Source organism: Haliaeetus albicilla, unplaced genomic scaffold, assembly GCF_947461875.1.
Source record: "Haliaeetus albicilla unplaced genomic scaffold, bHalAlb1.1 scaffold_184, whole genome shotgun sequence".
Lineage (NCBI taxonomy): Eukaryota > Metazoa > Chordata > Aves > Accipitriformes > Accipitridae > Haliaeetus > Haliaeetus albicilla.
This window is the reverse complement of record NW_027212455.1, coordinates 1-16,406: the sequence shown is the minus strand read 5'-3', so window position 1 is coordinate 16,406 and position 16,406 is coordinate 1. Positions and strand designations below refer to the sequence as shown.

Below are 16,406 nucleotides of genomic sequence, written 5' to 3'. Positions count from 1 at the left end.
GCACCCATGCACCCATTGCACCCTTGCATGCTGCAGCAGCAGGCACAGCACCCATGCACGCACTGCACCCGTGCCCCCACAGCACCCCGGCACCCATGCATCCCAGCACCCATTCCACTTGGGCACCCACAGCACCCGTGCATGCTGCAGGAGCATGCACAGCACCCTGCGCACCCCTGCACGCTACCTGGGCACGTGCAGCACCCTTGCACACCCGTGGGTGCCCGTGCCCACCCGTGGGTGCCAATGAACGCCCATGAACCCCCACCGAAGCCCACCCATGGGTGCCCAAGCCCACCCGTGGGTGCCCACATATGCCCGTGGGTGCCTGTGCCCACCCGTGGGTGCTAATGAATGCCCATGGACCCCCACCCAAGCCCACCCATGGGTGCCCGTGCCCACCCGTGGGCGCCTGTGCCCACCCATGGGTGCCAATGAACGCCCATGAGCCCCACTCATGCCCACCCACGGGTGCCTGTGCCCACCAATGGGTACCCATCCATGCCCTGTGCCCACCCGTGGGTGCCCACACATGCCCATGGGTGCCTGTGCCCACCCATGGGTGCCAATGAACGCCCATGAACCCCCACCCAAGCCCACCCATGGGTGCCCAAGCCCAACCATGGGTGCCCGTGCCCACCCGTGGGCGCCTGTGCCCACCCGTGGGTGCCAATGAACGCCCATGAGCCCCCACCCAAGCCCACCCATGGGTGCCCAAGCCCACCCATGGGTGCCCGTGCCCACCCGTGGGTGCCAATGAACGCCCATGAGCCCCACTCACACCCACCCACGGGCGCCTGTGCCCACCCGTGGGTGCCCACGCATGCCCATGGGCACCTGTGCCCACCCGTGGGTGCCAATGAACGCCCATGAACCCCCACCCAAGCCCACCCATGGGTGCCCGTGCCCACCCGTGGGTACCAGTGAACGCCCATGAGCCCCACTCACGCCCACCCACGGGTGCCTGTGCCCACCCGTGGGTGCCCACGCATGCCCATGGGCGCCTGTGCCCACCCGTGGGTGCCAATGAACACCCATGAGCCCCCACCGAAGCCCACCTATGGGTGCCCAAGCCCACCCATGGATGCCCGTGCCCACCCGTGGGTACCAGTGAACGCCCATGAGCCCCACTCACGCCCACCCACGGGTGCCTGTGCCCACCCACGGGTGCCCAAGCCCACCCATGGGTGCCCGTGCCCACCCGTGGGTGCCAATGAACGCCCATGAGCCCCACTCACGCCCACCCACGGGTGCCTGTGCCCACCCGTGGGTGCCCACGCATGCCCATGGGCGCCTGTGCCCACCCGTGGGTGCCAATGAACACCCAGGAGCCCCCACCCAAGCCCACCCACGGGTGCCTGTGCCCACCCGTGGGTGCCCACCCGTGGGTGCCTACCAGCAGGGCGGGGTAGCGGCGGGTGCAGACGGCGCGGTGCAGCGCGGTGGCCCCGTCGCGGGCGCGGAAATCGAGGTGGGCCCCCCCGAGGCAGAGCAGGCGGATGATCTCCACCTCCCCCGGACCCTCCCGCTGCGCCGCCAGCGTCAGGGGGGTCTCTGCGGGTTTTTTGGGGGGGGGGGGGGACGACACGGGGACACCCCTGTCACCCCCTGCACCCCTGGGAGGGTGGGGGGATGTGGGGGGGTGGGGGGACATGGGGGGGATTGGGGACATGGGGGGGCTATGGGGACATGGGGGGGATTTGGGAGATGGGGGACATGGGGGGGCATTGGGGACATGGGGGGTATTAGGGACATGGGGGGGCTATGGGGACATGGGGGACATGGGGGGGCTATGGGGACATGGGGGGGATTTGGGAGATGGGGACATGGGGGGACATTGGGGACATGGGGGGTATTGGGGACATGGGGGGGCTATGGGGACATTGGGGACATGGGGGGTATTAGGAACATGGGGGTCATGGGGGGGCTATGGGGACATGGGGGGTATTGGGGACATGGGGGACATGGGGGGGCTATGGGGACATGGGGGGGATTTGGGAGATGGGGGACATGGGGGGTATTAGGGACATGGGGGGGCTATAGGGACATGGGGGGGCTTGGGGACATGGGGGACATGGGGGGGCTATGGGGACATGGGGGGTATTGGGGACATGGGGGGGATTTGGGAGATGGGGGACATGGGGGGGCATTGGGGACATGGGGGGGTATTAGGGACATGGGGGGGCTATGGGGACATGGGGGACATGGGGGGGCTATGGGGACATGGGGGGTATTGGGGACATGGGGGGGCTGTGGGGACATGGGGGGGATTTGGGAGATGGGGACATGGGGGGACATTGGGGACATGGGGGGTATTGGGGACATGGGGGGGCTATGGGGACATTGGGGACATGGGGGGTATTAGGAACATGGGGGTCATGGGGGGGCTATGGGGACATGGGGGGGATTTGGGAGATGGGGGACATGGGGGGTATTAGGGACATGGGGGGGCTATGGGGACATTGGGGACATGGGGGGTATTAGGAACATGGGGGTCATGGGGGGGCTATGGGGACATGGGGGGTATTGGGGACATGGGGGACATGGGGGGGCTATGGGGACATGGGGGGGATTTGGGAGATGGGGGACATGGGGGGTATTAGGGACATGGGGGGGCTATGGGGACATGGGGGTAATGGGGGGTATTGGGGACATTGGGGATATGGGGGGTATTGGGGACATGGGGGGGCCATAGGGACATGGGGGGGCTTGGGGACATGGGGGACATGGGGGGGCTATGGGGACATGGGGGGTATTGGGGACATGGGGGGGCTGTGGGGACATGGGGGGGATTTGGGAGATGGGGGACATGGGGGGGCATTGGGGACATGGGGGGGTATTAGGGACATGGGGGGGCTTGGGGACATGGGGGGTATTGGGGACATGGGGGGGCTATGGGGACATGGGGGGTATTTGGGAGACGGGGGTCATGGGGGGTATTTGGGACATGGGGGGGCTATGGGGACATTGGGGACATTGGGAGATGTGGGGTCATGGGGGGCTATGAGGACATGGGGGGGTATGGGGACATTGGGGACATGGGGGAGATGGGGGGGCTATGGGGACATGGGGGGGCTATGGGGACATGGGAGACATGGGGGGTATTGGGGACATGGGGGACATGGGGGGGCTATGGGGACATGGGGGGGATTTGGGAGATGGGGGACATGGGGGGTATTAGGGACATGGGGGGAGTATGGGGACATTGGGGACATGGGGGGACATGGGGGTCATGGGGGGGCTATAGGGACATGGGGGGGCTATGGGGACATGGGGGACATTGGGCGATGTGGGGTCATGGGGGGTATTTGGGCCATGGGGGGGCCATGGGGACATTGGGGACATCACGGGGCGAAGGGGCCATCAGGGGTCGGGGACCCAGGGGGGGTGTCAGGGGGTGGCTCAAGGGACGTCCCGGGGGTGACACGGGGGGTCCCCAGGGCCTGGGGGGGGTCCCCAAGGGGCTCAGGGCCACCCCAGGGTGTGACACCAGGAACAGGGGGGGGCCCCAGGGGTCGGGGGGGTCCCCAGGGGTCTCAGGGCCACCCCAGGGTGTGTCACCAGGAATGGGGGGGGTCCCCAGGGGTCAGGGGGGGTCCCCAAGGGTCTGGGGGGGGGGTCCCCAAGGGGTCAGGGGTGTCCCCAGGGGTCTGTGGGGGGGTCCCCAGGGGTCGAGAGGGGGTCCCAGTGGTCGAGGGGGGGTCCCCAAGGGGTCGGGGGTGTCCCCAGGGGTTGAGGGGGGGGTCCCCAGGGGGTCATGGGGGGTCTCCAAGGGGTCAGGGGGGGTCCCCAGGGGTCTCAGAGCCACCCCAAGGGGGTCTCCAGGGTCTCAGGGCCACCCCAGGGTGTGACACCAGAAATGGGGGGGGGTCCCCAAGGGGTCAGGGGGGGTCCCCAAGGGGTCGGGGGGGGTCCCCAGGGGTTGAGAGGGGGGTCCCCAAGGGGTCGGGGGGGGTCCCCAGGGGTCTGGGGGGTTCCCCAGGGGTTGAGGGGGGGGTCCCCAGGGGGTCATGGGGGGTCCCCAAGGGGTCGGGGGGGTCCCCAGGGGTCTCAGAGCCACCCCAAGGGGGTCTCCAGGGTCTCAGGGCCACCCCAGGGTGTGACACCAGAAATGGGGGGGGGTCCCCAAGGGGTCAGGGGGGGTCCCCAAGGGGTCTGGGGGGTCCCCAGGGGTCTCAGGGCCACCCCAAGGGGGTCTCCAGGGTCTCAGGGCCACCCCAGGGTGTGACACCAGAAATGGGGGGGGGTCCCTAGGGGTCTGGGGGGGTCCGCAGGGGTTGAGGGGGGGGTCCTCAAGGGGTCGGGGGGGGTCCCCAAGGAGTCGGGGGGGGTCCCCAGGGGTCTGGGGGGGTCCCCAAGGGGTTGAGGGGGGGTCCCCAGGGGTCTGTGGGGGTTCCCCAGGGGTTGAGGGGGGGTCCCCAAGGGGTCGGGGGGGTCCCCAGGGGTCTCAGAGCCACCCCAAGGGGGTCTCCAGGGTCTCAGGGCCACCCCAGGGTGTGACACCAGAAATGGGGGGGGGGGGGTCCCCAGGGGTCTGGGGGGGTCCCCAGGGGTTGAGGGGGGGTCCCCAGGGGTCGGGGGGGTCCCCAGGGGTTGAGGGGGGGTCCCCAAGGGGTCGAGGGGGGGTCCCCAGGGGTCTCAGAGCCACCCCAAGGGGGTCTCCAGGGTCTCAGGGCCACCCCAGGGTGTGACACCAGAAATGGGGGGGGGGTCCCCAGGGGGTCCGGGGGGGTCCGGGGGGGGGTCTCACCCCCCGAGTCGGAGTCGTGGTAGTTGGGGTCGAGGCCGCGGTCGAGCAGCCGCGCCACCTTCTCGGCCGAGCCGTGCTGCACGTAGTCCAGAAACTTCCGCAGCCCCGTCTGGGGGGGACACGGGACACCGGCTCGGGGGGGGGCACGGGGGGGCACACGGGGACGTCGGGGGGGACGCGGGGGGCCGGGGGGACGTAGGGGGGGGGGGGCACGGGGATATTGGGGCGAGGGGGACGCGGGGGGGGACGCGGGGGGCGAGGGGACTGGGGGGGGGGACACTGGCTCGGGGGGGGGACACGGGGGGGGGACACGGGGATATTGGGGTGGGGGGATGTGGGGGGGACATGGGGACACCGGGGGGGGACATGGGGACATTGGGGGGGGACACGGCGGGGGGGGGACATGGGGACATTGGGTCGGGGAGGACACGGGGGGGGACACGGGCTTGGGGGGGGGACACGGGGATATTGGGGTGGGGGGGACATGGGGGGGACATGGGGACACCGGGGGGGGGACACGGGGGGGGACTTGGGGATATTGGGGTGGGGGGGGGACACGGGGGGGGGACATGGGGATATTGGGGTGGGGGGACGTGGGGGGGACATGGGGACACCGGGGGGGGACACGGGGGGGGACTTGGGGATATTGGGGTGGGGGGGGACACGGGGGGGGACATGGGGATATTGGGGTGGGGGGACGTGGGGGGTACATGGGGACACGGAGGGGGACATGGGGACATTGGGTCGGGGGGGGACACGGGGGGGGACACGGGCTTGGGGGGGGCACGGGGGGGGGACACGGGGATATCGGGGTGGGGGGGACATATGGGGGACATGGGGACACGGGGGGGGACACGGAGGGGGACACTGGCCTGGGGGGGGACACGGGGGGGACACGGGGACATTGGGTCGGGGGGTGGGACACGGGGGGGGGGACACTGGGGGGGACACGGGCTTGGGGGGGGGGGACATGGGGACATTGGGTTGGGGGACACGGGGGGGGGACACATGGGGACCCGTGGGGCGAGGGGACACGCGGGGGGAGGGGCACAGGGAGATGGGCAGGGGGCGTGGCCACGTGGGCGTGGCCGGGGGGGGCGTGTCCCCGCAGGTGACACTGGCGGGGGGGGCGGGTCCGCGCGTCTGGGGGCGTGGCTGGGGAAGCAAAGGGGGTGGGGGCGCGGTCGGGGGGGGGTGGGAGCGGTGGGCGGGGCATAGGGGGCGTGGTCGGGGGTGGGCGTGTCCGGGGGCGGTCCCACCTTGGTGTGCAGCTTGGCCAGCTGCTTCTCGTCCAGGTTGGTTTGTTTGTAGACCCGCGTCTTGTAGCGGAACTGGGGGGCGGGGCGTCAGCGGGGACACGCCCCCCTGGGCAGGGGACACGCCCCCGGCCGAGGACACGCCCCCGAGGCCGAGGGACACGCCCCCTTCCCCCCAGGACTGTGCACGCCCCCCCCCGCCCCGCCTCCCATTCAACCCCAGGTTACGCCCCCGCAGGCCGCGCCCCCCCTTTAGGCTCCGCCCACTCCAGCGCGCATGCTGCCTTGGCCCGCCCCCCGGGAAGCCCCGCCCACAGAGACCCTGCCCAGTCCGTGGCCTCGCCCACCTCGAGGTAGGCCACGCCCTGGTCGAAGACGGGGGGGGGGGGGGGGGGGGTGTGTCAACCCAGAGGAGAAGCCCCACCCCAAGCCCCCACCCACTCAGGCCCCGCCCACCCCGTGGGCCCCGCCCCACCCCACGGCCACGCCCACCTCGAGGTAGAGCAGGTCAAAGCTCTGCCTGTCACCCACAAGAGGGGATTCCCTTGGGGGTAGCCCCCCTCAGGCCACGCCCCTCCGTGGCCACGCCCCTCCGTGGCCACGCCCACCCCTCGGCCTCGCCCACCTCGAGGTAGACCACGCCCTGCTCAAAGCTCTAGCTGTCATCCCAAAAGGCAGGGATTCCCTTGGGGGTAGCCCTCACCTCCCTAAGCCCCACCCACTCAGGCCCCACCCTCCGCGACTACGCCCCTTCGCGACCACGCCCACCCGCGGCCACGCCCACCTCGAGCTAGAACCCCGCTCTACTCAAAGCTCACCCACAAGGCCAGGGGTTGGGGGGGGGGGATTCCCTTGGGGCGCAGCCCCCCCCCCACCCCCTCAGGCCCCACCCTCCGCGACCACGCCCTCCGGCGACCACGCCCACCTCGAGCTAGAACCCGCTCTACTCAAAGCTCACCCAGAAAGCAGAGGGGGAGTCCCTTGGGGCGTAGCCCCCCCCCGCCCCCCTCAGGCCCCACCCTCCGCGACCACGCCCTCCGGCGACCACGCCCACCCGCGACCACGCCCACCCGCGGCCACGCCCACAACCTGCCACGCCCCACCTCGAGCTAGAACCCGCTCTACTCAAAGCTCACCCACAAGGCGGAGGGGGAGTCCCTTGGGGCGTATCCCCCCCCACCCCCTCAGGCCCCACCCTCCGCGACCACGCCCACCTCTGACCACGCCCTCCGGCGACCACGCCCACCTCGAGCTAGAACCCGCTCTACTCAAAGCTCACCCACAAGGCCAGGGGTGGGGGGATGGATGATTCCCTTGGGGCGTAGCCCCCACCCCACCCCCTCAGGCCCCCACCCTCCGAGACCACGCCCATTCGTGACCACGCCCACAACCTGCCACGCCCCACCTCGACCTAGAACCCACTCTACTCAAAGCTCACCCACAAGGCCAGGGGTTGGGGATGGATGATTCCCTTGGGGCGTAGCCCCCCCCCCCCCCTCAGGCCCCACCCTCCGAGACCACGCCCACCCCCGTGACCACGCCCACAACCTGCCACGCCCACCTCGACCTAGAACCCGCTACACTCAAAGCTCACCCACAAGGCAGGGGTTGGGGGGGGTGTTCCCTTGGGGCATAGCCCCCCCCACCCCCTCAGGCCCCACCCTCCGCGACCACGCCCACCCCCGTGACCACGCCCACAACCTGCCACGCCCACCTCGGGCTAGAACCCGCTCCGCTCAAAGCTCACCCACAAGTCCGGGGTGGGGGGATGGATGATTCCTTGGGGCGTAGCCCCCCCCACCCCCTCAGGCCCCGCCCTCCGAGACCACGCCCACCCCGACCACGCCCACAACCTGCCACGCCCACCTCGACCTAGAACCCGCTCCGCTCAAAGCTCACCCACAAGTCCCGGGGTGGGGGGATGGATGATTCCCTTGGGGCGTAGCCCCCCCCACCCCCTCAGGCCCCACCCTCCGAGACCACGCCCACCCCTGACCACGCCCACAACCTGCCACGCCCACCTCGACCTAGAACCCGCTACACTCAAAGCTCACCCACAAGGCCAGGGGTTGGGGGGGGGGGTGTTCCCTTGGGCATAGCCCCCCCCACCCCCTCAGGCCCCACCCTCCGAGACCACGCCCACCCCCGTGACCACGCCCACAACCTGCCACGCCCACCTCGAGCCAGAACCCCGCTCCGCTCAAAGCTCACCCACAAGTCCGGGGTGGGGGGATGGATGATTCCCTTGGGGCGTAGCCCCCCCCACCCCCTCAGCCCCCACCCTCCGAGACCACGCCCACCCCTGACCACGCCCACAACCTGCCACGCCCACCTCGGGCTAGAACCCAGTCCGCTCAAAGCTCACCCACAAGTCCGGGGTGGGGGGATGGATGATTCCCTTGGGGCGTAGCCCCCCCCCTCACCCCCTCAGGCCCCACCCTCCGAGACCACGCCCACCCTGACCACGCCCACAACCTGCCACGCCCACCTCGACCTAGAACCCGCTCCGCTCAAAGCTCACCCACAAGTCCCGGGGTGGGGGGATGGATGATTCCCTTGGGGCGTAGCCCCCCCCACCCCCTCAGGCCCCACCCTCCGAGACCACGCCCACCCCTGACCACGCCCACAACCTGCCACGCCCACCTCGGGCTAGAACCCGCTCCACTCAAAGCTCACCCACAAGTCCGGGGTGGGGGGATGGATGATTCCCTTGGGGCGTAGCCCCCCCCCAGGCCCCACCCTCCGAGACCACGCCCACCCCGTGACCACGCCCACAACCTGCCACGCCCACCTCGACCTAGAACCCGCTCCGCTCAAAGCTCACCCACAAGGCCAGGGGTTGGGGGGGGGGGTGTTCCCTTGGGGCATAGCCCCCCCACCCCCTCAGGCCCCACCCTCCGCGACCACGCCCACCCCCCGTGACCACGCCCACAACCTGCCACGCCCACCTCGGGCTAGAACCCGCTCTGCTCAAAGCTCACCCACAAGTCCGGGGTGGGGGGATGGATGATTCCTTGGGGCGTAGCCCCCCCCCAGGCCCCACCCTCCGAGACCACGCCCACCCCGTGACCACGCCCACAACCTGCCACGCCCACCTCGACCTAGAACCCGCTCCGCTCAAAGCTCACCCCAAGGCCAGGGTTGGGGGGGGGGGTGTTCCCTTGGGGCATAGCCCCCCCCCACCCCCCTCAGGCCCCACCCTCCGCGACCACGCCCACCCCCGTGACCACGCCCACAACCTGCCACGCCCACCTCGGGCTAGAACCCCGCTCCGCTCAAAGCTCACCCACAAGTCCGGGGTGGGGGGATGGATGATTCCCTTGGGGCGTAGCCCCCCCCTCACCCCCTCAGGCCCCACCCTCCGAGACCACGCCCACCCCTGACCACGCCCACAACCTGCCACGCCCACCTCGGGCTAGAACCCCGCTCCCGCTCAAAGCTCACCCACAAGGCCAGGGGTTGGGGGGGGGGTGTTCCCTTGGGGCATAGCCCCCCCCCACCCCCCTCAGGCCCCACCCTCCGCGACCACGCCCACCCCCGTGACCACGCCCACAACCTGCCACGCCCACGTCGAGCTAGAACCCGCTCCGCTCAAAGCTCACCCACAAATCCGGGGTGGGGGGATGGATGATTCCCTTGGGGCGTAGCCCCCCCCCACCCCCTCAGGCCCCGCCCCCGCGGCCCCCGCCCACCTCGAGGTAGGGCACGCCCCTGGTCGAAGCTCTGCGGGTAGTCGCGGAGGGGCCGCTCTTCGTCGAGGAACTTGGCGTCGCGGCCGGCGGCGGCGGGCTGGAAGAGGCCGTAGTTGAGGCCGTCGTGGAGCCCCTCGGTCAGGGCGCAGAGCAGCTGCTGCTTGGCCGCCCACACCGCCGCCCCCGGGTCGAAGCGCAGGCAACTTCTGGGGGGGGGGCACCCACGTCAGGACCCCCCCACCCCGGCACCGACCGCGACCCCCGCGCGCGCCGGGGGAGCGGGCACCCCCTGGGGGCAGGGAGCCCCCGGATGGGGGCGCCCAGCACCCCTGGGGGCAGGGACCCCCCCCACCCATCACTCCTGGGGTCAGGGACCCCCCCCACCCATCACTCCTGGGGTCAGGGACCCCCCCACCCAGCACCCCTGGGGGCAGGGACCCCCCCCACCCATCACTCCTGGGGGCAGGGACCCCCCCACCCATCACTCCTGGGGCAGTGACCCCCCCACCCAGCACCCCCAGGGGTCAGGGACCCCCGGGATGGGGCACCCAGGCACCCCTGGGGGCAGGGACCCCCCCCCACCCATCACTCCTGGGGGCAGGGAACCCCCGGATGGGGGCGCCCAGCACCCCTGGGCGCAGGGACCCCCCCACCCAGCACCCCTGGGGGCAGGGACCCCCCCCACCCATCACTCCTGGGGTCAGGGACCCCCCCACCCATAACTCCCAGGGGTCAGGGACCCCCCCCACCCATCACCCCTGGGGGCAGGGACCCCCCCCACCCATCACTCCTGGGGTCAGGGACCCCCCCACCCATAACCCCCAGGGGTCAGGGACCCCCCCCCACCCATCACTCCTGGGGCAGGGACCCCCCCACCCAGCACCCCCAGGGGTCAGGGACCCCCCCCACCCATCACTCCTGGGATCAGGGACCCCCGGATGGGGGCACCCAGCACCCCTGGGGGCAGGGACCCCCCCACCCAGCACCCCCAGGGTCAGGGACCCCCCCCACATGGGGCACCCATGAGCCCTGGGGTCAGGGACCCCCCCCCACCCATCACCCCAGGGGTCAGGGACCCCCAAAATGGGGACCCCCATCACCCCCCCAGGGTTGGCACCCCCAGGATGGGGACCCCCATCCATCACCCCTGGGGTGACCCCCCCCAGTTTTGGGGACCTGCCCTAGATTTGGGGGACCCCCCCCATATTTCGGGGGGACATGCCCTATCTTTGGGGATCCCCCATACTTTTAGGGACCCCCCCATAATTTAGGGACCCCCCCATAATTTAGGGACCCCCCCATAATTTTAGGACCCCCCCATAGTTTTAGGGACCCCACTATAATTTTGAGGACCCCCCCATTTTTGGGGGACCCCCCTTATTTTGGGGGACACACCTATATTTTGCCCCCCCCATATTTTGAGCCCCCCCCTTGACTTCTAGGGCCCCCCCTTACCTTCAAACCCCCTCCTATAATTTCAGGACCCCCCCACATTTTTAAGGACCCCCCCCCCTTCTATTTTGGGGAACACACCCCTCTAATTTTTGGGGACCCCCCCTGTATTTTTGGGGACCCCCCATATTTTGAGGCCCCCCCTTTACTTCTAGGGCCCCCCCCCTTACCTCCAAACCCCCCTCCTATAATTTCAGCCCCCCCCCATATTTTTAAAGACCCCCCCTCTAATTTTTGGGGACCTCCCCTCTAATTTTTAGGGACCCCCCTCTAATTTTTGGGGACCCCCCCTGTATTTTTGGGGACCCCCCCATATTTTGAGGCCCCCCCCTTTACTTCTAGGGCCCCCCCCTTACCTCCAAACCCCCTCACACAATCTCAGCCCCCCCCCATATTTTTAAGGACCCCCCCTCTAATTTTTGGGAACAGCCCCCCCTCTAATTTTTGGGGACCCCCCCTGTATTTTTGGGGACCCCCCCCATATTTTGAGGCCCCCCCTTGACTTCTAGGGCCCCCCCTTTACCTTCAAACCCCCTCCTATAATTTCAGGACCCCCCCACATTTTTAAGGACCCCCCCCCTTCTATTTTGGGGAACACACCCCTCTAATTTTTGGGGACCCCCCTGTATTTTTTGGGGACCCCCCATATTTGAGCCCCCCCCCTTTACTTCTAGGGCCCCCCCCCTTACCTCCAAACCCCCTCCTATAATTTCAGCCCCCCCCCATATTTTAAAGACCCCCCCTCTAATTTTTGGGGACCTCCCCTCTAATTTTTAGGGACCCCCCCTCTAATTTTTGGGGACCCCCCCTGTATTTTTGGGGACCCCCCATATTTTGAGGCCCCCCCTTTACTTCTAGGGCCCCCCCTTACCTCCAAACCCCCTCACACAATCTCAGCCCCCCCCATATTTTTAAGGACCCCCCCTCTAATTTTTGGGAACAGCCCCCCCTCTAATTTTTGGGGACCCCCCCTGTATTTTTGGGGACCCCCCATATTTTGAGCCCCCCCCTTTACTTCTAGGGCCCCCCCCCTTACCTCCAAACCCCCTCCTATAATTTCAGCCCCCCCCCATATTTTTAAAGACCCCCCCTCTAATTTTTGGGGACCCCCCCTCTAATTTTTAGGGACCCCCCTCTAATTTTTGGGGACCCCCCCTGTATTTTTGGGGACCCCCCATATTTTGAGCCCCCCCCTTTACTTCTAGGGCCCCCCCCTTACCTCCAAACCCCCTCCTATAATTTCAGCCCCCCCCATATTTTTAAAGACACCCCCCCCCTAATTTTTGGGGACCCCCCTCTAATTTTTAGGGACCCCCCTCTAATTTTTGGGGACCCCCCCTGTATTTTTGGGGACCCCCCATATTTTGAGGCCCCCCCTTTACTTCTAGGGCCCCCCCCCTTACCTCCAAACCCCCTCCTATAATTTCAGGACCCTCCCACATTTTTAAGGACCCCCCCCTTCTATTTTGGGGGACCCCCCCTCTAATTTTTGGGGACCCCCCTGTATTTTTGGGGACCCCCCCTGTATTTTTGGGGACCCCCCCCATATTTTGAGCCCCCCCTTTACTTCTAGGGCCCCCCCCTTACCTCCAAACCCCCTCCTATAATTTCAGCCCCCCCCATATTTTTAAAGACCCCCCCTCTAATTTTTGGGGACCCCCCCTCTAATTTTTAGGGACCCCCCTCTAATTTTTGGGGACCCCCCCTGTATTTTTGGGGAACCCCCATATTTTGAGGCCCCCCCTTTACTTCTAGGGCCCCCCCCTTACCTCAAACCCCCTCCCACAATCTCAGCCCCCCCCCCCATATTTTTAAAGACCCCCCCCTCTAATTTTTGGGGACCCCCCCCCTTTTAAAACTCACCGTCTGGTGCAGGTCGGGGATCCCGATGCGAAAAAACCATCATACTGAAGTGGTGTCGTCGGGGGCCGGGGGGGCCGGGGGGGGTCCACGGGTGCGGGGGGGGCCGGGGGTTGGTGCCGGGGGGGCCCTCGCGGGAACTCCCCGAATCCGAGTCGCCCTCGGGGTACTCGGACCCCCCGACCCTCCCTCCTCCCTCGCTGGAGGCCGGCGTACGCGGCATGCTGCCACCATCACACGGCTGGGGGGGGGGGGGGGGGGGGCAAAAAAATAGGTGACCCCCCCCCCGACCCCCCCCCGTCGCACCCGCAGGCTCGCACACGCGTGTACGCGCTTGCACACGTATGTGTAGCGCCCCCGCTGGGGTGGGGTGGGGTGGGAAGAACCCCCCCCCCTGAACACCCATGACCCCCCCCCGAACACCCCTGACCCCCCCCCCCCCCGAACACCCCTGACCCCCCCCCAAACACCCCTGACCCCCCCCCCGAGCCTCTCACGGCACCCACACGCTTGCACACGTATGTGCATGCGTGTGCATTGCCGCACCATCATGTGGCTGGGGGGGGCCTGACCCCCCCCCCGAACACCCCTGACCCCCCCCCGAAAAACCCTGACCCCCCCCCGAACACCCCTGACCCCCCCCGAGCCTCTCACAGCAACCCACACGCTTGCACACGTATGTGTATGCGTGTGCGTTGCCCGCACCGTCATGTGGCTGGCGGGGGCCTGAGGGGGGGCAGAACCCCCCCCCCAATACCCCTGACCCCCCCTGAACACCCTTGACCCCCCCCCCAAACACCCCTGACCCCCCCCCGAGCCTCTCACAGCACCCACACGCTTGCACACGTATGTGTATGCGTGTGCGTTGCCGCACTGTCATGTGGCTGGCGGGGGCCTGAGGGGGGGCAGAACCCCCCCAAATACCCCTGACCCCCCCCCCAAAAAACCCTGACCCCCCCCCAAACACCCCTGACCCCCCCCCGAGCCTCTCACGGCACCCACACGCTTGCACATGTATGGACACGCTTGCACACGTATGTGTATGCGTGTGTATTGCCCACACAGTCATGTGGCTGGGGGAGCCTGACCCCCCCCCGAACACCCCTGACCCCCCCTGAACACCCTTGACCCCCCCCCCCAAACACCCCTGACCCCCCCCCCGAGCCTCTCACGGCACCCACACGCTTGCACACGTATGGACCACGCTTGCACACGTATGGACGGGCTTGCACACGTACGGAGCAGTGCAGGGGTGTGCAAGGGTTTTGCTGCACCAGTATGTGACTGGGGGGGGGTGTGACCCCCCCAGCACCCCCAGAGCCCCTCCAAGCTGCCCCCCAGCCCCCACATGCTTGCACACATATGTACACGCTTGCACACGTATGTACGCGCTTGCACACGTACGTGCACGCACGGGGCAGCGCGGGGCGTGCAAGGATTTGTTGCACCAGCACCGTGGCTGGGGAGACCTGGGGGGGGGTGTGTGTGTGTGTGTGTGACCCCCCCCCAGCACCCACATGCTTGCACACGCGTGTGCGAGCACGTGGCGGCGCTGTGCGTGCACACGGGTACGTACAAGTTTCCTGCACCAGCACGCGACTGGGGGAGGGGCAGGGTGGGGGGGCACCCACCCCCACCCCCCCCCGGCCTCTCGCACGCGCTCGTGCAAGCCCTCGCACGCCCTCGCACGCTGGTGCACACGGGTGCACACGCCAGCCCGGGGCTGGGTCGGGTTATTTTTTAGCGGGCGGCGGGAATTGGGGGCGCGTCCCGGGGGGGACACGGGGACACGGCGGCGGCGGGCGGCACGGGGACACGCGACACGCACGGGGACACGGGGACACACGCGGGGACACGCCAGCCCCAGATCGGTGCCGTGACATTGGGGGGTCCTTGAACCAGTTGTGGCGGGGGCGGGGAGCACGGGGAGCACGCGTGTGCAAGCGTGTGCGGGTGGGGAGTACACGCGGGGGCTAGGAGCACGCGTGTGCAAGCGTGCGTGTGAACGGGGAGCGGGAGTGGGCACGGGGAGCACGTGCGTGCAAGCGTGTGTGTGGGGGGAGCGGGTGCGGAGAGTGGGAGCATGCGTGTGCAAACACGTGTGTGCACGGGGAGCAGGCGTGGGGCACTGGGAGCACGTGTGTGCAAGCATGTGTGCACGGGGAGCAGGTGTGGGGGCCAGGAGCACACGTGTGCAAGCGTGTGTGTGCACGGGGGGCAGGCGTGGGCACCAGGAGCACGTGTGTGCAAGCGTGTGTGTGCACAGGGAGCAGGCGTGGGGCACTAGGAGCACACGTGTGCAAGCGTGTGTGTGCACGGGGAGCAGGCGTGGGGGCCAGGAGCACGTGTGTGCAAGCGTGTGTGTGCACGGGGAGCAGGCGTGGGGCACTAGGAGCACGTGTGTGCAAGTGTGTGTGTGCACGGGGAGCAGGCGTGGGGCACTGGGAGCACGTGTGTGCAAGCATGTGTGCACGGGGAGCAGGTGTGGGGGCCAGGAGCACACGTGTGCAAGCGTGTGTGTGCACGGGGAGCAGGCGTGGGGGACTAGGAGCACACGTGTGCAAGCATGTGTGTGCACGGGGAGCAGGTGTGGGGCACTAGGAGCACACGTGTGCAAGTGTGTGTGCACGAGGAGTACATATGGGCACTACGAGCACGCACGAGCAAGTGTATGTGTGCACGGGGAGCAGGCGTGGGCACCAGGAGCACGTGTGTGCAAGCGTGTGTGTGCACGGGGAGCAGGCGTGGGCACCAGGAGCACACGTGTGCAAGTGTGTGTGTGCACGGGGAGCAGGTGTGGGGGGCCAGGAGCACGCGTGTGCAAGCGTGTGTGTGCACGGGGAGCAGGCATGGGGCACTAGGAGCACACGTGTGCAAGCGTGTGTGTGCACGGGGAGCAGGTGTGGGGCACTAGGAGCACACGTGTGCAAGTGTGTGTGCACGAGGAGTACATATGGGCACTACGAGCACGCACGAGCAAGTGTGTGTGTGCACGGGGAGCAGGCGTGGGGGACTAGGAGCACATGTGTGCAAGCGTGTGTGCACGGGGAGTACATATGGGCACTAGGAGCACGCACGAGCAAGTGTGTGTGTGCACGGGGGGCAGGCGTGGGCACCAGGAGCACACGTGTGCAAGCGTGTGTGTGCACGGGGAGCAGGTGTGGGGGCCAGGAGCACGCGTGTGCAAGCGTGTGTGTGCACGGGGAGCAGGCGTGGGCACCAGGAGCACACGTGTGCAAGTGTGTGTGTGCACGGGGGAGCAGGCATGGTGGACTAGGAGCACATGTGTGCAAGCGTGTGTGTGCACGGGGAGCAGGCGTGGGGCACTAGGAGCACGTGTGTGCAAGCGTGTGTGCACGAGGAGTACATATGGGCACTACGAGCACGCACGAGCAA

General features: G+C 68.3%; 1 protein-coding gene across 1 annotated transcript in view; it reads right to left on the bottom strand.

The window, feature by feature from the left end:
* LOC138684130 (SH3 and multiple ankyrin repeat domains protein 1-like) overlaps positions 1-13,233 on the bottom strand; it is a gene marked incomplete at its 3' end in the record, with an annotated part of 48,454 nt that extends 35,221 nt beyond the window's left edge. The window contains 7 exon segments of the mRNA XM_069777850.1: positions 1,397-1,554; positions 4,751-4,859; positions 6,010-6,081; positions 9,699-9,716; positions 9,718-9,904; positions 10,281-10,329; positions 13,014-13,233. Coding sequence (XP_069633951.1) covers positions 1,397-1,554; positions 4,751-4,859; positions 6,010-6,081; positions 9,699-9,716; positions 9,718-9,904; positions 10,281-10,329; positions 13,014-13,233 — 813 coding nt within the window.
* Between the last annotated feature and the right edge of the window lie 3,173 nt (positions 13,234-16,406).